Source organism: Mchenga conophoros, linkage group LG2 (genome assembly GCF_057382185.1).
Source record: "Mchenga conophoros isolate Kocher_MC1m ecotype Shallow Benthic linkage group LG2, M_conophoros_male_GT1.1, whole genome shotgun sequence".
Taxonomy (NCBI): Eukaryota; Metazoa; Chordata; class Actinopteri; order Cichliformes; family Cichlidae; genus Mchenga; species Mchenga conophoros.
This window is the reverse complement of record NC_140527.1, coordinates 27,022,407-27,035,418: the sequence shown is the minus strand read 5'-3', so window position 1 is coordinate 27,035,418 and position 13,012 is coordinate 27,022,407. Positions and strand designations below refer to the sequence as shown.

At 41.4% G+C, this 13,012-nt stretch overlaps 1 protein-coding gene and 1 long non-coding RNA gene across 2 annotated transcripts in view; both read right to left on the bottom strand.

Moving 5' to 3' along the window:
• Nucleotides 1–7,915, bottom strand: part of flt4 (fms related receptor tyrosine kinase 4) — a 47,118-nt gene extending 39,203 nt beyond the window's left edge. The window contains exon 1 of the mRNA XM_085291027.1: nt 7,513–7,915. Within this exon, the coding sequence (XP_085147153.1) occupies nt 7,513–7,570 (58 nt within the window). The 5' untranslated portion in view covers nt 7,571–7,915. The remainder of the gene's footprint in view (nt 1–7,512) is intronic.
• A 2,325-nt stretch (nt 7,916–10,240) lies between these two features.
• On the bottom strand, nt 10,241–12,580 carry LOC146582088 (uncharacterized). Its single transcript, XR_014894353.1, has 3 exons — nt 12,296–12,580; nt 11,500–11,560; nt 10,241–11,013 (listed from the first exon to the last, which is right to left on the bottom strand). It is a non-coding gene; the product is annotated as an uncharacterized LOC146582088 (long non-coding RNA).
• Nucleotides 12,581–13,012: the final 432 nt, after the last annotated feature.

Sequence of the window (13,012 nt, the reverse complement as noted above, 5' to 3'; positions counted from 1 at the left end):
TTTTAGCACACAGGAGTGACTCAAGGGAATTTAAAAATAAAGTCTTTCACAGATATAATGATTATGGTAAGGCGTGTGCGGAGTCGCTGTGTGGTTATATAAAATATCCATGAGCAAAGTTCCAATGGAAATTCGGTTTAGATTTAATTACAGTAATAAAAAAAGGAAAGCGAAACACACATGAAAAGAATGTACAAAATGTTTCAACTTTTTTTGGTGGCGAGGGTTAAAATTAAGAGCAGCTTGAGGATGCAGCTACACTGTTACTGTGTTACTGGCTGAGGTCCAAGGCTAGAGGGCTCTGAAATAGCACCATATATCTGCCGAAGGACGGGAGGCCAAGCAGGCCACGGAGCAGACCTGCACTTTGGATGTGAAGTCAGTCAGCCACGGGCTCTGACACGCTTCCCTCTCTCCCTCTCTCTCCCAGCTTCCTCTGTCATCTGGACACAAGGCCGGGCCAAATCCAGGCGACTGGCTGACTGGCAGCCTGGCTTTGATTTCATTGTTACTACATAGGTGGATGACATCCACCACATCCCTGTCCTCTCCACTGCTGGGGGAGAAAAAGCCTTTCCAACATCCTGCCAGAGGAGGGCTGCAAACATAAGGATGCCACGGCAAGCCATCTGGGCCAGCTTCCTATGTTTAAAACCTCTGACCCTGACTAAACCTTCCTGTACCTGCCACACAGGCACACCGGACAGCTCAACTCTTCCTTTGCAGCAGTGACTCTTTTTTTTTTTTTTTTTTTTTGGCTTGTCATCATTATTATAACTGAGATATTGCTTCCTCCACTGAGAAGGGAAGCAAGTACATTCTGGTAAATGCTCTGCCCCTGTTTCTGGCAATGATGATTTTGTGTGGAAGAATCTAAAATGTTCCTTTTACAACTAGCTGTACAAAAAGAAAGAATGCCAACATTAGTGCCAAAGATTAGCACAATCCAGCCCTGCTGTGATGGCTTGCATGCTCATAAAAATCACGCTGTGCCTCTTTAGAAGCCAAATGTTAAGGAGCTTCATTGCTGTGCTCGTTACCTGATTCGTGCAGACTCGGGCCATAAACAAGTCTCTGCTGCTGTCGTGTCAGATCTCCCGGCAAACTAAATCACCGCGGCAGCTTAAGATGCCGGAGAAAAGAAGGGCAAAGTAGGGAGTACTGGGTCAGCAATTATTGTGCTGAGTGCCTAAAGGGAGGGAAGCTGGCAATTTCCTCAGGCTTTGCCAATAGACCCTTTCCCATGAACCTCAAGTGACCTCCAATGCACAGCAAGTACTCTGAGTGACCAATAATATGCTACACGGACAAGTCACAACCCTAAACCCACACAGCTGCCCGAGCCTGAGCAGCAGTTTGAAAGTAATAGCGATGGCGACTCTAGCTAGAATTACGAGGGCTCCAAATTATGTTTGTCTCTAAGCAACAGAGGCACTTTGGAGTGCTGTAATATAACTGCGATACAGGCACTGCGTCCGAGGAGCCGGTCTCTGCCTTTAGAGGTATCAGGCCACGGATGCCACAAAGGAAGAATTTTCCTCCTGCACCTCACAACATAACTTACAATAAATGTCGTCACTGCCTCGTATGGCTGTTGGATCCCATGCAATTACTTTTGCATTAGCGTGTCATGACAATTTGTGAAGTCAACACATTTGTAGCTGTGAACTGAAACCCCCTGATTATTCTGGACTCTCTCATTTGATCATCAACCTGTCGCCCCGTAGAATGACACCCAGCTGACACGACAGATTGTGCACGACTCCTCACAATTGTTTTTCTTTTTAATGTCGATTAACAACGGCAGTGACACAGCACTCACTCGTGCAGTTGTATAAGCTCTTCACCCTCCATGGGTGGCTCTGTACACTCAGAGACTCACAGTTCAAGTATTCAGCCATCAAAGCGTCGCTAAAATGCTGTCCTTGTGATGGACTGCAACATGAAACTCAGGCCTGGGTGAACATGAGAGACAGGAGGAAAATCAATAGGTGAAACCTCCTCTGCACAGTAATTATTCAAAGTGTGGTGAGATTTTTTTTTTTAAAGAGTGCAAAGAAAATAGAGCCCACTGAAACATTTCATTTGCACAGCAGGGACACTGAAATGACCATGGAGATATGGTTCTGAAAAATCCCTTCATGGCCATTTGTATAACTTCTCTTTTTCATACGACAACTCTATTGATTTTGAAAAGGTGCTACAATAAGGGCCGAATAACCAAGAATAACCATTATTTTCTTGTGGTGGGTCAATGGAACCATTCATACAACAAGACAAAGGCTGATTTTTCTCTTTTTTGATTGTTAACACACAATTATCTGTCAGTTTATACATCACCAACTGAGTGCAACATGATGAAAGTACTGATTAATTTTCTTTTTGAACTGTTTTGACATCACCTGTGGCTTTGTAGCAATTATTTAGCTACGAAGTGGGTCACAACCTCCCTCTTATCAAGGCAATCTGTTAACCCATCAGCTAGCTGACTCTGGGAGCAACAGCCAATATTTTTGGGCTTCCAATGTATCAGGATGTCCGGACAGTGGACACCGGATGGCTGATTCATATTCCTGTTCCATCTGTCGGTCTCTGCATGCACATGTGACGATTACAGCTACATGTAGAAATGACAAGTACTTTAAAACCAGAGAAAGCTTCTGGTACCAAAAATCTCGTCCCTTGCCTACAGACTGCAGACTGAATGCTGTAGACTGCTCCTTAGATTGTCCGTGTGGGCCTATTTGTGTATGTATTTGGGTTTGTTGTTTGTTTAAATACATTTTAATATGTTAATGACCTTTTTTTATGCCTGCAAACAACTGAACTAAAACTCTATTGGCAATTTGGAAGTTGGAATGGCAAAGTCTTTTCCCATCTCGTAAATGGATTGACATTTAAGTGTTTTTATAGTATTATTAACATCTCCATGCCACATTTATACATTCACAGACGTTCATGTAGTGCTTTATACAACATATGAAGCATGCTTATCTCTCAAACATACACACTGATAAACGCTTTTGGGCATTTTGGGGTTCAATATTTTGCCCAAACACACTCACAGCCAAGACTGTAGGCAGCAGGGGTGCTGCGGATGCTAGGGCGCCCCCTGTTGCAAAAGGCAGACATCACCAGAGCCACTGAATGGAAGAGTCCGTACCACAAAGATGAAAAAGGTCCAATGGGCCTTTCTCTTTCTTACAGCAATGGCGGATCATGGAGTCTCACGATAGTTCCAAAAGTTAGCAACACACGCTAGTCGCACCATAGAGATATAGCAGCACAGACGTTTTTTAAAACGTAAGAAACAAGTTAAAAAACTAGTCTGCTTGTTATCAGAACACATTCCAACTGTCCACTAAACCTTTGTGAACTTTGACCCCCTGCTAACATGACTCTGACTTACTCAGAGGCTTTGCCCATAACCAGCTAAATATGCTCAGACTCTGAACAGGAGTGTGCCTCAAGAGTAAAATTAATTTCTGAGTGTAAATTTGGAGGTTTATAACCTGCACCCAGATGAAGGCAACTTTTGGCTTATTATGAGCTGCTGATGAGCAGTTTAATATTATAATTAAGCAATAATTGCAATATATATAATATAATATAATTTTATACCTTAGACTCTAGTACCCCGTCGCCTGCCTGCCTGCCTAATTCAGCACCCCCACCTTCAAGGCCCTTCCCACGGCTGATTTAGACTTGTGCAGTGAATCTTTGGACAGCCTACGACATAACCTACGTAAATGGCCAATGCTGTTGCCAGCACTCATCCTTGTGCGTGTGTGATATGTTAGTTTCCTTGTGATTGTGTTCCGGTGTTTTATATGCCAGCCACAATAGAAACAAATAAAATACTGGGATGTTTTATTCCTCCCGGGCCCCCGCTCTTTGTTGTGGTTAGTTTTGGTTTTTGATGGGTTTTAAAATTGTTTTTATTTTATTTTTTTTGGAGGCAAACATATTTGTCTCTCAACTTTTTTCCACTTCCTTGTCATTTTCCTCACGTCCGTTCCAATTTTTGATTTCCGTTCTGCAATCTCCCTCCAGGAATTTGATGAAACGTGAGTCCTTATGTTAAGGCAGCGATTATGATTCCCTTAGTTCCCTCAGTTACTCTTCCATTGAGCTGGACATCAGGTTGTGGCATAAGTAGTGCTGTAGGGTTTCAGAGGGGTCTACGATATGACCCACCTGTGGTGTAAATTTAAAATAGAGGTATAAATCCCCCATTAATCCCCTGTCACATTGGAGGACAGGCGATCAAACTACTTCATGAGCCACGTGGGAGTGGGCTATTCATTTTCCCAACTGGGCTTCATGAGAAACTGGTATTGTTGTGGAGGGCTACACCAATAAACTTGTAAAAAGATAACATTAACACTGAGCTAAACTGAGTTCAGCTTATTGGCCCAGGTTTTCATGTGGGCCCTTAAGAAAATCATTTTTGCCACCCCCGATAGTCGCCCCCATGTGTGCAAATGTCCAATTAATAATGAAGATGTGCACCACATACAGAGTAAAAGGGAAAAATTCAAAAGTGGCTAATAACATTCAAAATGGGTGGTGAGGCTGGTCATTGTATTATCTCACAGCAGCATTACTATACTATATTTTTACATGAAAAGCATGTGGGGATCGCTGAAGTGACTAAAGCTCATCTTCACAGAGACGGAGCTTTTATCAAATCTCATGGCATCCCGATCGGTTGTGATCGGTTGTTAGTGAGATGTTGCCTCCAAAACCACTAACGTCACTCTTAAGGTGGTATTAGAAATGTCGGGGTATCACCAGAGCTCTTGGGATTTTGTGCTATGACAGCTGATCCAAGAGAAGATAACGAATGAAATTCAAAAATATCAACAAAGAGACAAAATAGTTGAATAGAAAAGTGGCGCCTCTCCAAAAGTTAATGGTTCTCTTTAGTTATTTAGATGTTTACATTGGGACCAGAATGGTGGCCACTGGATACTGCAAAGCAATGCAACTAGCATGACTAGAAACTGGGCATTGAAAACATGCAGGGGTCAGATATTTGAAAACAAAAATACCACAGATGGTTTCCATCAACTGTCTAACACCAACTTGGACACATATTTGGCCTCTGATTCAGATTCCTGGTGTTGAAAGAGCTTATCTCTCAGTTCTAGCTGTATTTGGGGTATTTGCGCTTTAGCATAATGAGAAAGTGAGTGACCAGAGCCCCAAATGCCCAGGGGGCCTCACTGCTCCATGCCAGCGATGAGTGAGCCACTGGACTCCTTATTTATTTGGACTTTACTGCAGCAGCAGCATTCCTCTCAGAGGAGGCTCTGTAGCTGACAGAACAAGATATTCAAGAACGGACACCATGGACCGCAGAGTCCTGAGGTTGAATCCTGAGATCAGCACTGAGAACCAGGAGGGGGTATTGTTAGCTAAAACAACTCAACCTCTATAAGGGTACAACTAGAATAATACCCAAAGTTGAGAGTCAGATTTCTGGGATGATCTGATCAAGCAGAGGTATGCGTACAGAAAACACTCTGCTAAAAGCAATATCAACACTGTGCACCCAAGACAGAGAGCAAGCCAAAGATCATTTGGCTCAGGAGCTCAGGTTTTCTTTTTTTGTTTTCTCTCTTTTTTCTCATATGTGGCTCATTTTGACTGGAAAGGGTTTAAAAAGCCACTTACGGCGCAACAAAATGAAGGAAATTATGAGGGGAGAATGAAGGAATCAGTGACTCGCTATTCATTCCAACGCTGTCAAACAGCAGCAGAAGTTTCCCCCGTGATGTCTTTCTTAAATAAGACAGAATTTCTTTGATGAATGTCTTTGCACTGCTGTAATTCAAACTAGAGGCAGAGCGTGAAAGCAAGATGGGACAAAATGACTCGGGCAGGAGCTTTTTTAAATGCAGCTGCTGCGTAGATTATCTGCTCTCCCCATCTTATGACAATGACTTCTGGGCTGGCGGGTCTACAATGGACTCACCTTTAATCTCTCCCTCTGATCATAATAAGGGCAAGTCTGTGATCTAGTTACAGTTACATCAAACTCAGAAATGGCTTTTTAATGTCACGCATTTGAGAAAGAAAGAAATCTGGGAAGTGTGGGGTTAGGAGGGTTAAGAAAATCCCTCAGGCCAAAGACGTGCATAATCTTTAAACACAAGACTTTGTTTTGTTGAATTTATTTGATGAGAGATTTTATAAGTGAGGCAGACACAGACAAAGATCTCTGATGTTTCTGTCTTGGATGCTGTTTCACGAGTGGGAAAAAAAGACAAGAAACACTTTGCTTTAACTCCACATCTCCAACACCTCAAGACCATATTTAGCCCTCAGCAAGTCTGGATCCTATATAAAGCAGCTGAGCATAACATGACGCTTGACTTGATTCCAGTCTGAAGTGATTTCAAAAAGCAGCAATTCTGAGCTTCAAACTGCCATCTTTCTCCCACCTCTCCGCTTCAGAGTGTCAATCAATCCCGTAAGTTCCCACTGTGAGACTTGAAAAATGCCTCCAGGTTAGTTCTTCGACATTCTGTTTCATTTTTATGCTTTCTGTACCAGTTGAGAAGCAGAGGGCCTCTGTATGGATGAACACCCTGCAGAGTAGGCTCGTAAGATGAGAAAAACATTATACAGAGCTTTAAAAATTCAAAGGTCACATTTTTTTTGATGGGAATGAAAACTCGGGTTTGGTTCTTGTTCTCAGTGGATTCATGTGACCCAACCGGCACAGCTCATCCACATCCACATGCAGTCATTTACGGAAAGCTGCGAGCATTCTCGGCCGTAGATGTTTCATACATCTAATTTAAACCGTGCATAGAGGACCAGCGTGCTTTAGATTATTTAGACACAGCCTGGCTGAACTTGTTTGACTTTAAGACACACAAGTGACAATGGAAGACATGTGCAGGCAGAGCTTTTTGCTTGCCACAAAAAAAAAACCAAAAACCAGAAGATTGCAGAGAAAAGCTCTGGACCCTCAGCGACATATGGGAGCCCAGTGAGCTCTACACACACAACTGATGCAAAGTCACTAAAAGTCAGCTCAGCTGAATCCTCTGGTGTTTTTGTATCTCCTGAGATTAAGGCACCATCGATTAACAGCTACATCTTCATCAAACAGAACAACAACATGCCTCCCCCTAGTGCCTATCTGCATGTAGACTTGTTGAGTCTTACACTCTACCAAAAGATGTGCACTCTTAGTGTTTGTCAAAAGGACTGATTAAAAGTGGGTTAAAGTTTTTACGCATAAACTTTGCAGCTAATAACACGCTGATAACACGGGAAGTAGCCCCTACGCACAAATGCGCACAATTAACATCCACCTGGCTTCGTTCAAACCTCGAGTAAAACTTAAAGCAACTTAAATTAAAAGCTCAATCCACCTCACAGCAGAGGAAAGCCGGTGTAAACCTAGAGTGCAACACCTCACTTTGTTTTTCGTTTAAATAAAGTTGCGCTCAAAACTTCCACCGTGACTCATTGCGTTATGAGATGTCTCCTCACCTGAAGCGTATGCTAGTCCAATCCAAGTCCGACAGAACAGCATAAAGTCTGTCTTCATCTCCAGATCTCCGGTCCAGAAGTGCACAAGCTTGAGCTGAGTTTCTCTCTCTTTAAATTTTTTTTTTTAGAAGAATAAAAGAAAAAGGACAGGTTGGTTTTAACAGGCTCTTAGTGGAGAAGCTGGTTTCAATGAAGGTCCTTGGGTGGGGTTAAGGGGGGGAAACTCAGGTGAACGCTGTCTGTCTGTGGGCTGCTTTGCGCAGAGAGGACATAGCCGAAGTGCTGAGGAAAAGGAAAAGCACACACACACCACACACACAATTTCCCCCCTCGTTTAGTTTAAAAGGATGCATAAGGCACTGAATGGGATTTTCAACGATTTCCCTTTCCTTTGCTCGTGACGGGAGCGCATCCACATCCACCCACCCAGTTCATAAAACAAGCTGGAGAGGGGTGTGAGCGTGTGAGGTGGTGTGTACGGGCTAGGGAGGTGGGGTGTGGAGGGTCAGCCAAACATCCATGACAAAGTTCCTTCCTGCAAAGTCTTGCGTTTCATCCCGCTGTATTAAAGACTTTTAGAACTGCGGATAATAACTGTGGAGGATAATAAAAACGTGCAATAAGAGCACTGCAATATTGGAGCTGTGGGTTTTCCCATTTGTTGCGTTGCTGCAGAACCGTTTGGCATTGATTTTCTGTCATGGATTTTTCCCAAAGCATTTAGAGTCGTCCTGACACCTAAATAGCTTAGCAGGTAATCCTAATACCATCAGAAATTCTTACAAAGCCACCACGGGAGCACTGCAGTCACCACAGGAAGGAAACAAATGCCACTGCGAGATAAAGCAACAGAGGCAGCCTGCAGACAAATATAAGAATGTAAGAAGGAATGGTATTTTTGATGTATCAAAAATAGGCTCAAATTTCAAAAATGTTTTTAAATCCTTCTGACACCAAACTGTCAATGCAGTTTTATGTGTTTAGGTCAAATGCTGGTTGTTAATTTGATGTAAAGGAAAGATCTCTTCTGGCATGCTTCTGGACACAAATTCTTCCTCACGTTAAACAAACATAAGCTGAGGGAGTGCCTCTCTATTAAGTCTCCGTAATAACTCATCCAACGGGTCAGATGTAAGTAATGATGCCTCCAAGACTAAACTGCACAGAGTTTCTTCCAGACTTGACCAAATCCTGTTAACCCCCACCACCCACTCATCCATCCTCCTCGGGGAGTCCTCAGAGTGTGAATAAAAGTCATGTACTAGGAGCACAACATGCCCGTAGCGAGCCGCTATCAGTCCCGTTTTATCGTACAGGGAGGGATTTGGAAAATTGAAAACCTGTGTACCATAAGTCAGAGAGGGCAGAAGGGGGTGTGCGCTTGTGTAATCATGCGCACGCACAGAGATGGGCCTTCGGGTGCAGGTGTGTGCTTTATCTGTGAACTGTCAGGGTCACCTTTGCGGTGGTCAGACAAACATCGTATGGAAAGTGCAGAATAATCAGCGCAAGTCCAGTGAGATATATATAATAATGTGCTGCTTCGCCACTTGGAAATCCATTACAGCATTAAAGTGTCTCCGGACTCCTCCCTTGCTGTGCCTTTAGAACAGTCCACACATTAAGCAGCAGCTGTTGATGAGACATATGAGAAATAATATTTTTCCTTGATATGAACATGGTGTGATTCCTCAGCTATGAAGAGCCTGACCTCAGGGAGAGAGCTGAATAACAGGGAGTCAAAGGATTATTGTTTGTTATTGTGGGCATGCGTTTCCACTCCGGAGCCCTTACGGCAATCCACCTCTCTGACCTTAAAACACAATGTTGTGATTGAATGGTTGTAATTAAAATGTTCCCTCGGTTTCAGGCCGGCAGAGCCTTCGGCTTCACAGAAAAATAAACACACTAAATTGTGATGATAGCCTAACAAAGCGCTGTCCAGGGAGTTACTAAATCTCATTACGAATATAAAACAGATAATGTCATAAACAAATGAAAAACACTTGAACAGCCAACTCAATAAGAAATCCGCACACATAAGCCATTCAGGCAACAGCGATAGCAAACAATAGGCTTTACGCAGGATGGCACAATCGCCTCTGCTGTGTCAGATGAAAAGGTTTCAGTTTATAATTCGTCCGACCCCTGAGAGACAACCGAGGGCTCAAGGACTCGTCCTTGAAGTGCCAGCACTCCATCCGGCCCATCCTCAGGTCAGGAAACAGATTACAGCTCTACAACTACTATCATAGGAAGGATGTGGAGCAAGCGTGCAACCCTCTCGCTCTTTCGCCGAAGTTCATGCCCATGGGCCTCCACGCTACACTGTAAAAAAAATAACCCTATTCAAATTAAAAAAAATGATGTCCAGTTGTCACATCCAAAATATTTGGCTTTATAGAATCCAAATTGAGTCACTTGATATGACCTGATACTTTTATGTTGATATAAACAATATTACTAGACTTGACTGAAACTTTTAATTTTGCATTGATCCAAATTGATTTTTTTACATAGAACCATATTTTAATTATTGAACCAAGCTAATATATTGAAATTTAACCAACCTAATGTATTCACATCGAACCAAATTAACATGAACTAATATGTTTGTGTTGAAGCCAGGTAATTGATTTACATATATTCAAACTATATTTTTTACATTTCATTTCAGTTCAAAAATGCTCTGCATTTCCTATAAAAAACAAGACAGTTGGCCAACCAATTATTTCAAAATTATTTATTGTTCCAAACCATTTTAACTATAATCAATAGAGAGGATTAGTAATATACAGATTTAGTGCTACGGCAGAAATGATTAGAGAAATGTTTGTTTTATAAAACCTGCAATCTTTTGAAAACCAGTATAAAACCTGCAATCTTTTGAAAACCAGTATAAAACCTGCAACCTGTCTAAAACTGGCATAAAACCATTATAAAAACTCTTTTTAAACCAATTTGCAAGTACTCAAAAATGTTTATATGTGCACTGTGCCTGTACAATGTAAAAAAAAAAATCTACACATGTATCAATGAAATCAACTTAAATCTCCCTTTCAAACGGGTGTTCTTATAAATTTTGAATGTAGAATACCACTGCAGGCCAACCAAGCAAAATAACCAAGCACACATGCACATGCATGTGCACATACACATGCACACATGCATGCAAACACACTACTGTGCAGTGTTAAGTTCACAATTAAGTTTGCGAATCTTAGAGGTCATCTTGTTAAAGTCAAGCTCCATCATAATCTTTTGAAGAGCCTCAAAGGTGAACCTGAATCCTCGTGGATATTCCATATTAAGAGCATAACAGAGTCCAAAGACCATTGCCACTCCAGCTGCCACAGAAGGCAACTCATTCAGGACTTCCACACCATCAATGATTATCCCGATGTCTCGAGGCTGATGTAGGAGGCTTGAGTTGTCCCTGAAGACGAAGAGTGCCATGGTGGTACTCTGCAGCTCTTCCTCAGCTTCATCTTTCTGGGATATCTTGAGGTAAAATATGGAACAAAATGTACAAGTGAAGAACTGAAGTCTGGCACACCTGATAAATCTTTGACCATAATAAACTACTATTTTGATAGTTGTTTGGTCACAGACTATTAGAACAATTATTTGACTAATCAGATTGTGAATTGCATAATCATTAAATTAAATCAATGGTGGAACATTTTCATAAATGTTCCACAAAGCCCAAGAAAAAAAAAAGAAAACAATACAGAACCCTAAGATATTAACTTGATGAGTTGATTAATCGTTGCTGTCCTACATTAATCATTGCATTTAATAGCAGAGTTGTCAAATTTACATCAAGAGACTGCATCTCATGTAGAGACAGAACAGATATGGACATACCATGTATTCTTTTATCAAGTCCTCAACACATCAGCAAGGTGAATGAGAGGATAATGAGGGAGAGTCTAGATTATTATGAAATGTTTAAAAAGGATGTGCAGTGTAAATGCAAAATGATACCTGTTCAGATTAAATGAAAATGTATGCTTCAGCCATGGAATGGATGGAGCGATCTGTGGTTCTGAAAGCATACAGAAAAAAAAGAATAATGTTACTTCTCTATAAAACACATTACATAGAAAAACCAAGAAATACGTAACATGACATACCAAACAGTCTACAGACCAGCCATTAGCGACTAAGTTTGGCATAGGGTCAATTTTTTGCTGTTAAAATTAAAATTTCTTCAGAAAATGCACATTTTTCCGAGCCGCGCCTTAAAGTCAATTGAAGGAATTAGTCTTATGTCATTGATCTTATATGCTGGCTTGTTATTTCTGTCTCTAAATCATGCACATTAATAATTATCTTTTGCGCTCGGTGTACACACACATAACACACAGATATTTATATGAAGAGAGACAAACGTGCGCGCACAAACACAAGCTTGTGTCTAGAAACCGCGAGCTCACCAGAAAAATTCAAACGAAGCGGAGCACGGAGTTATACTATGAATGTTATGAACTATGAACTTATGCTAGCTAGCTGTATCCACCACCGATGCATCGTGGTAACGCTAGCTAGTTAGGCAAAAAGCCGTTTTTTACCAGTATACTAACTTGTATTCCCGACTGTGATGGTCGGTTTCTGGTAACCAGTTCTAACGTTGCGCAGGATAGCTAGCTAGCTTATAGCTAGCAGCTACAATCATGCAAAAATTAGGGGTGGCTGTCGACCCAGCTTAAATGGGGTTATTTTCTGCAATTTTGGCAATACAAATTATAAAAGCTTTTGTAACACACTTGGCTTTACTTACGTTTATTTTCAGATGAAATTAATCAAAGATGTGACATGATGTTTCCAGCAGCCATGCAGAATAAAAATGGGTCCCGGTCTATTTCTGGTGGGCGTGTTCAAGTGCAAATCACTTTGACTCAAATTAAAGATATTATCTGTTCAACATGAAAAGAAATATATGTTTTGAGAGAAATCAAAAACTTTGCGTTGTGTCCTTTGTACAGATATTTAGTTTCATCCAAATCAAAAGTGGTATTTTAAAATGCAAAAAGAAAGGGTTTCACAATCAAATCAATGATTTTATTCTGTTTTGAATGGCACTTATTAGATTGAATGAATGACTGCATGTTAGACTTTTTTCAGTGTACACTGCACTTTTGCCAAGCTACTTTGAAGAAGCTGTTACAGTTCAGCAGAGTTCCTTTGGGTTTCTTTTGATTGTGGTAGCCACCATTCTTAGCATTTGTAGATCATGCCGAGTTACGGTGCCCTCCTGACTGTAGGAGCAGCGCGGTTTGCATGTAAGTTATTTGCTATGTAATCAGGATAGCAGTGGGACAAGACAACTCTCACAGCTCAAGGCAGATCCAAACTTAAGTTTGAATCTCAATCTCAGATTTGTTTATTTGCAGCTTTTATCCTTCTTTGCTGAAACTTCTTGTAGACAACTTGATACAAATCACACAGGCTCATGCATAGACCTCCCCAAATCATTCAATTTAGTTTCATCTTATCA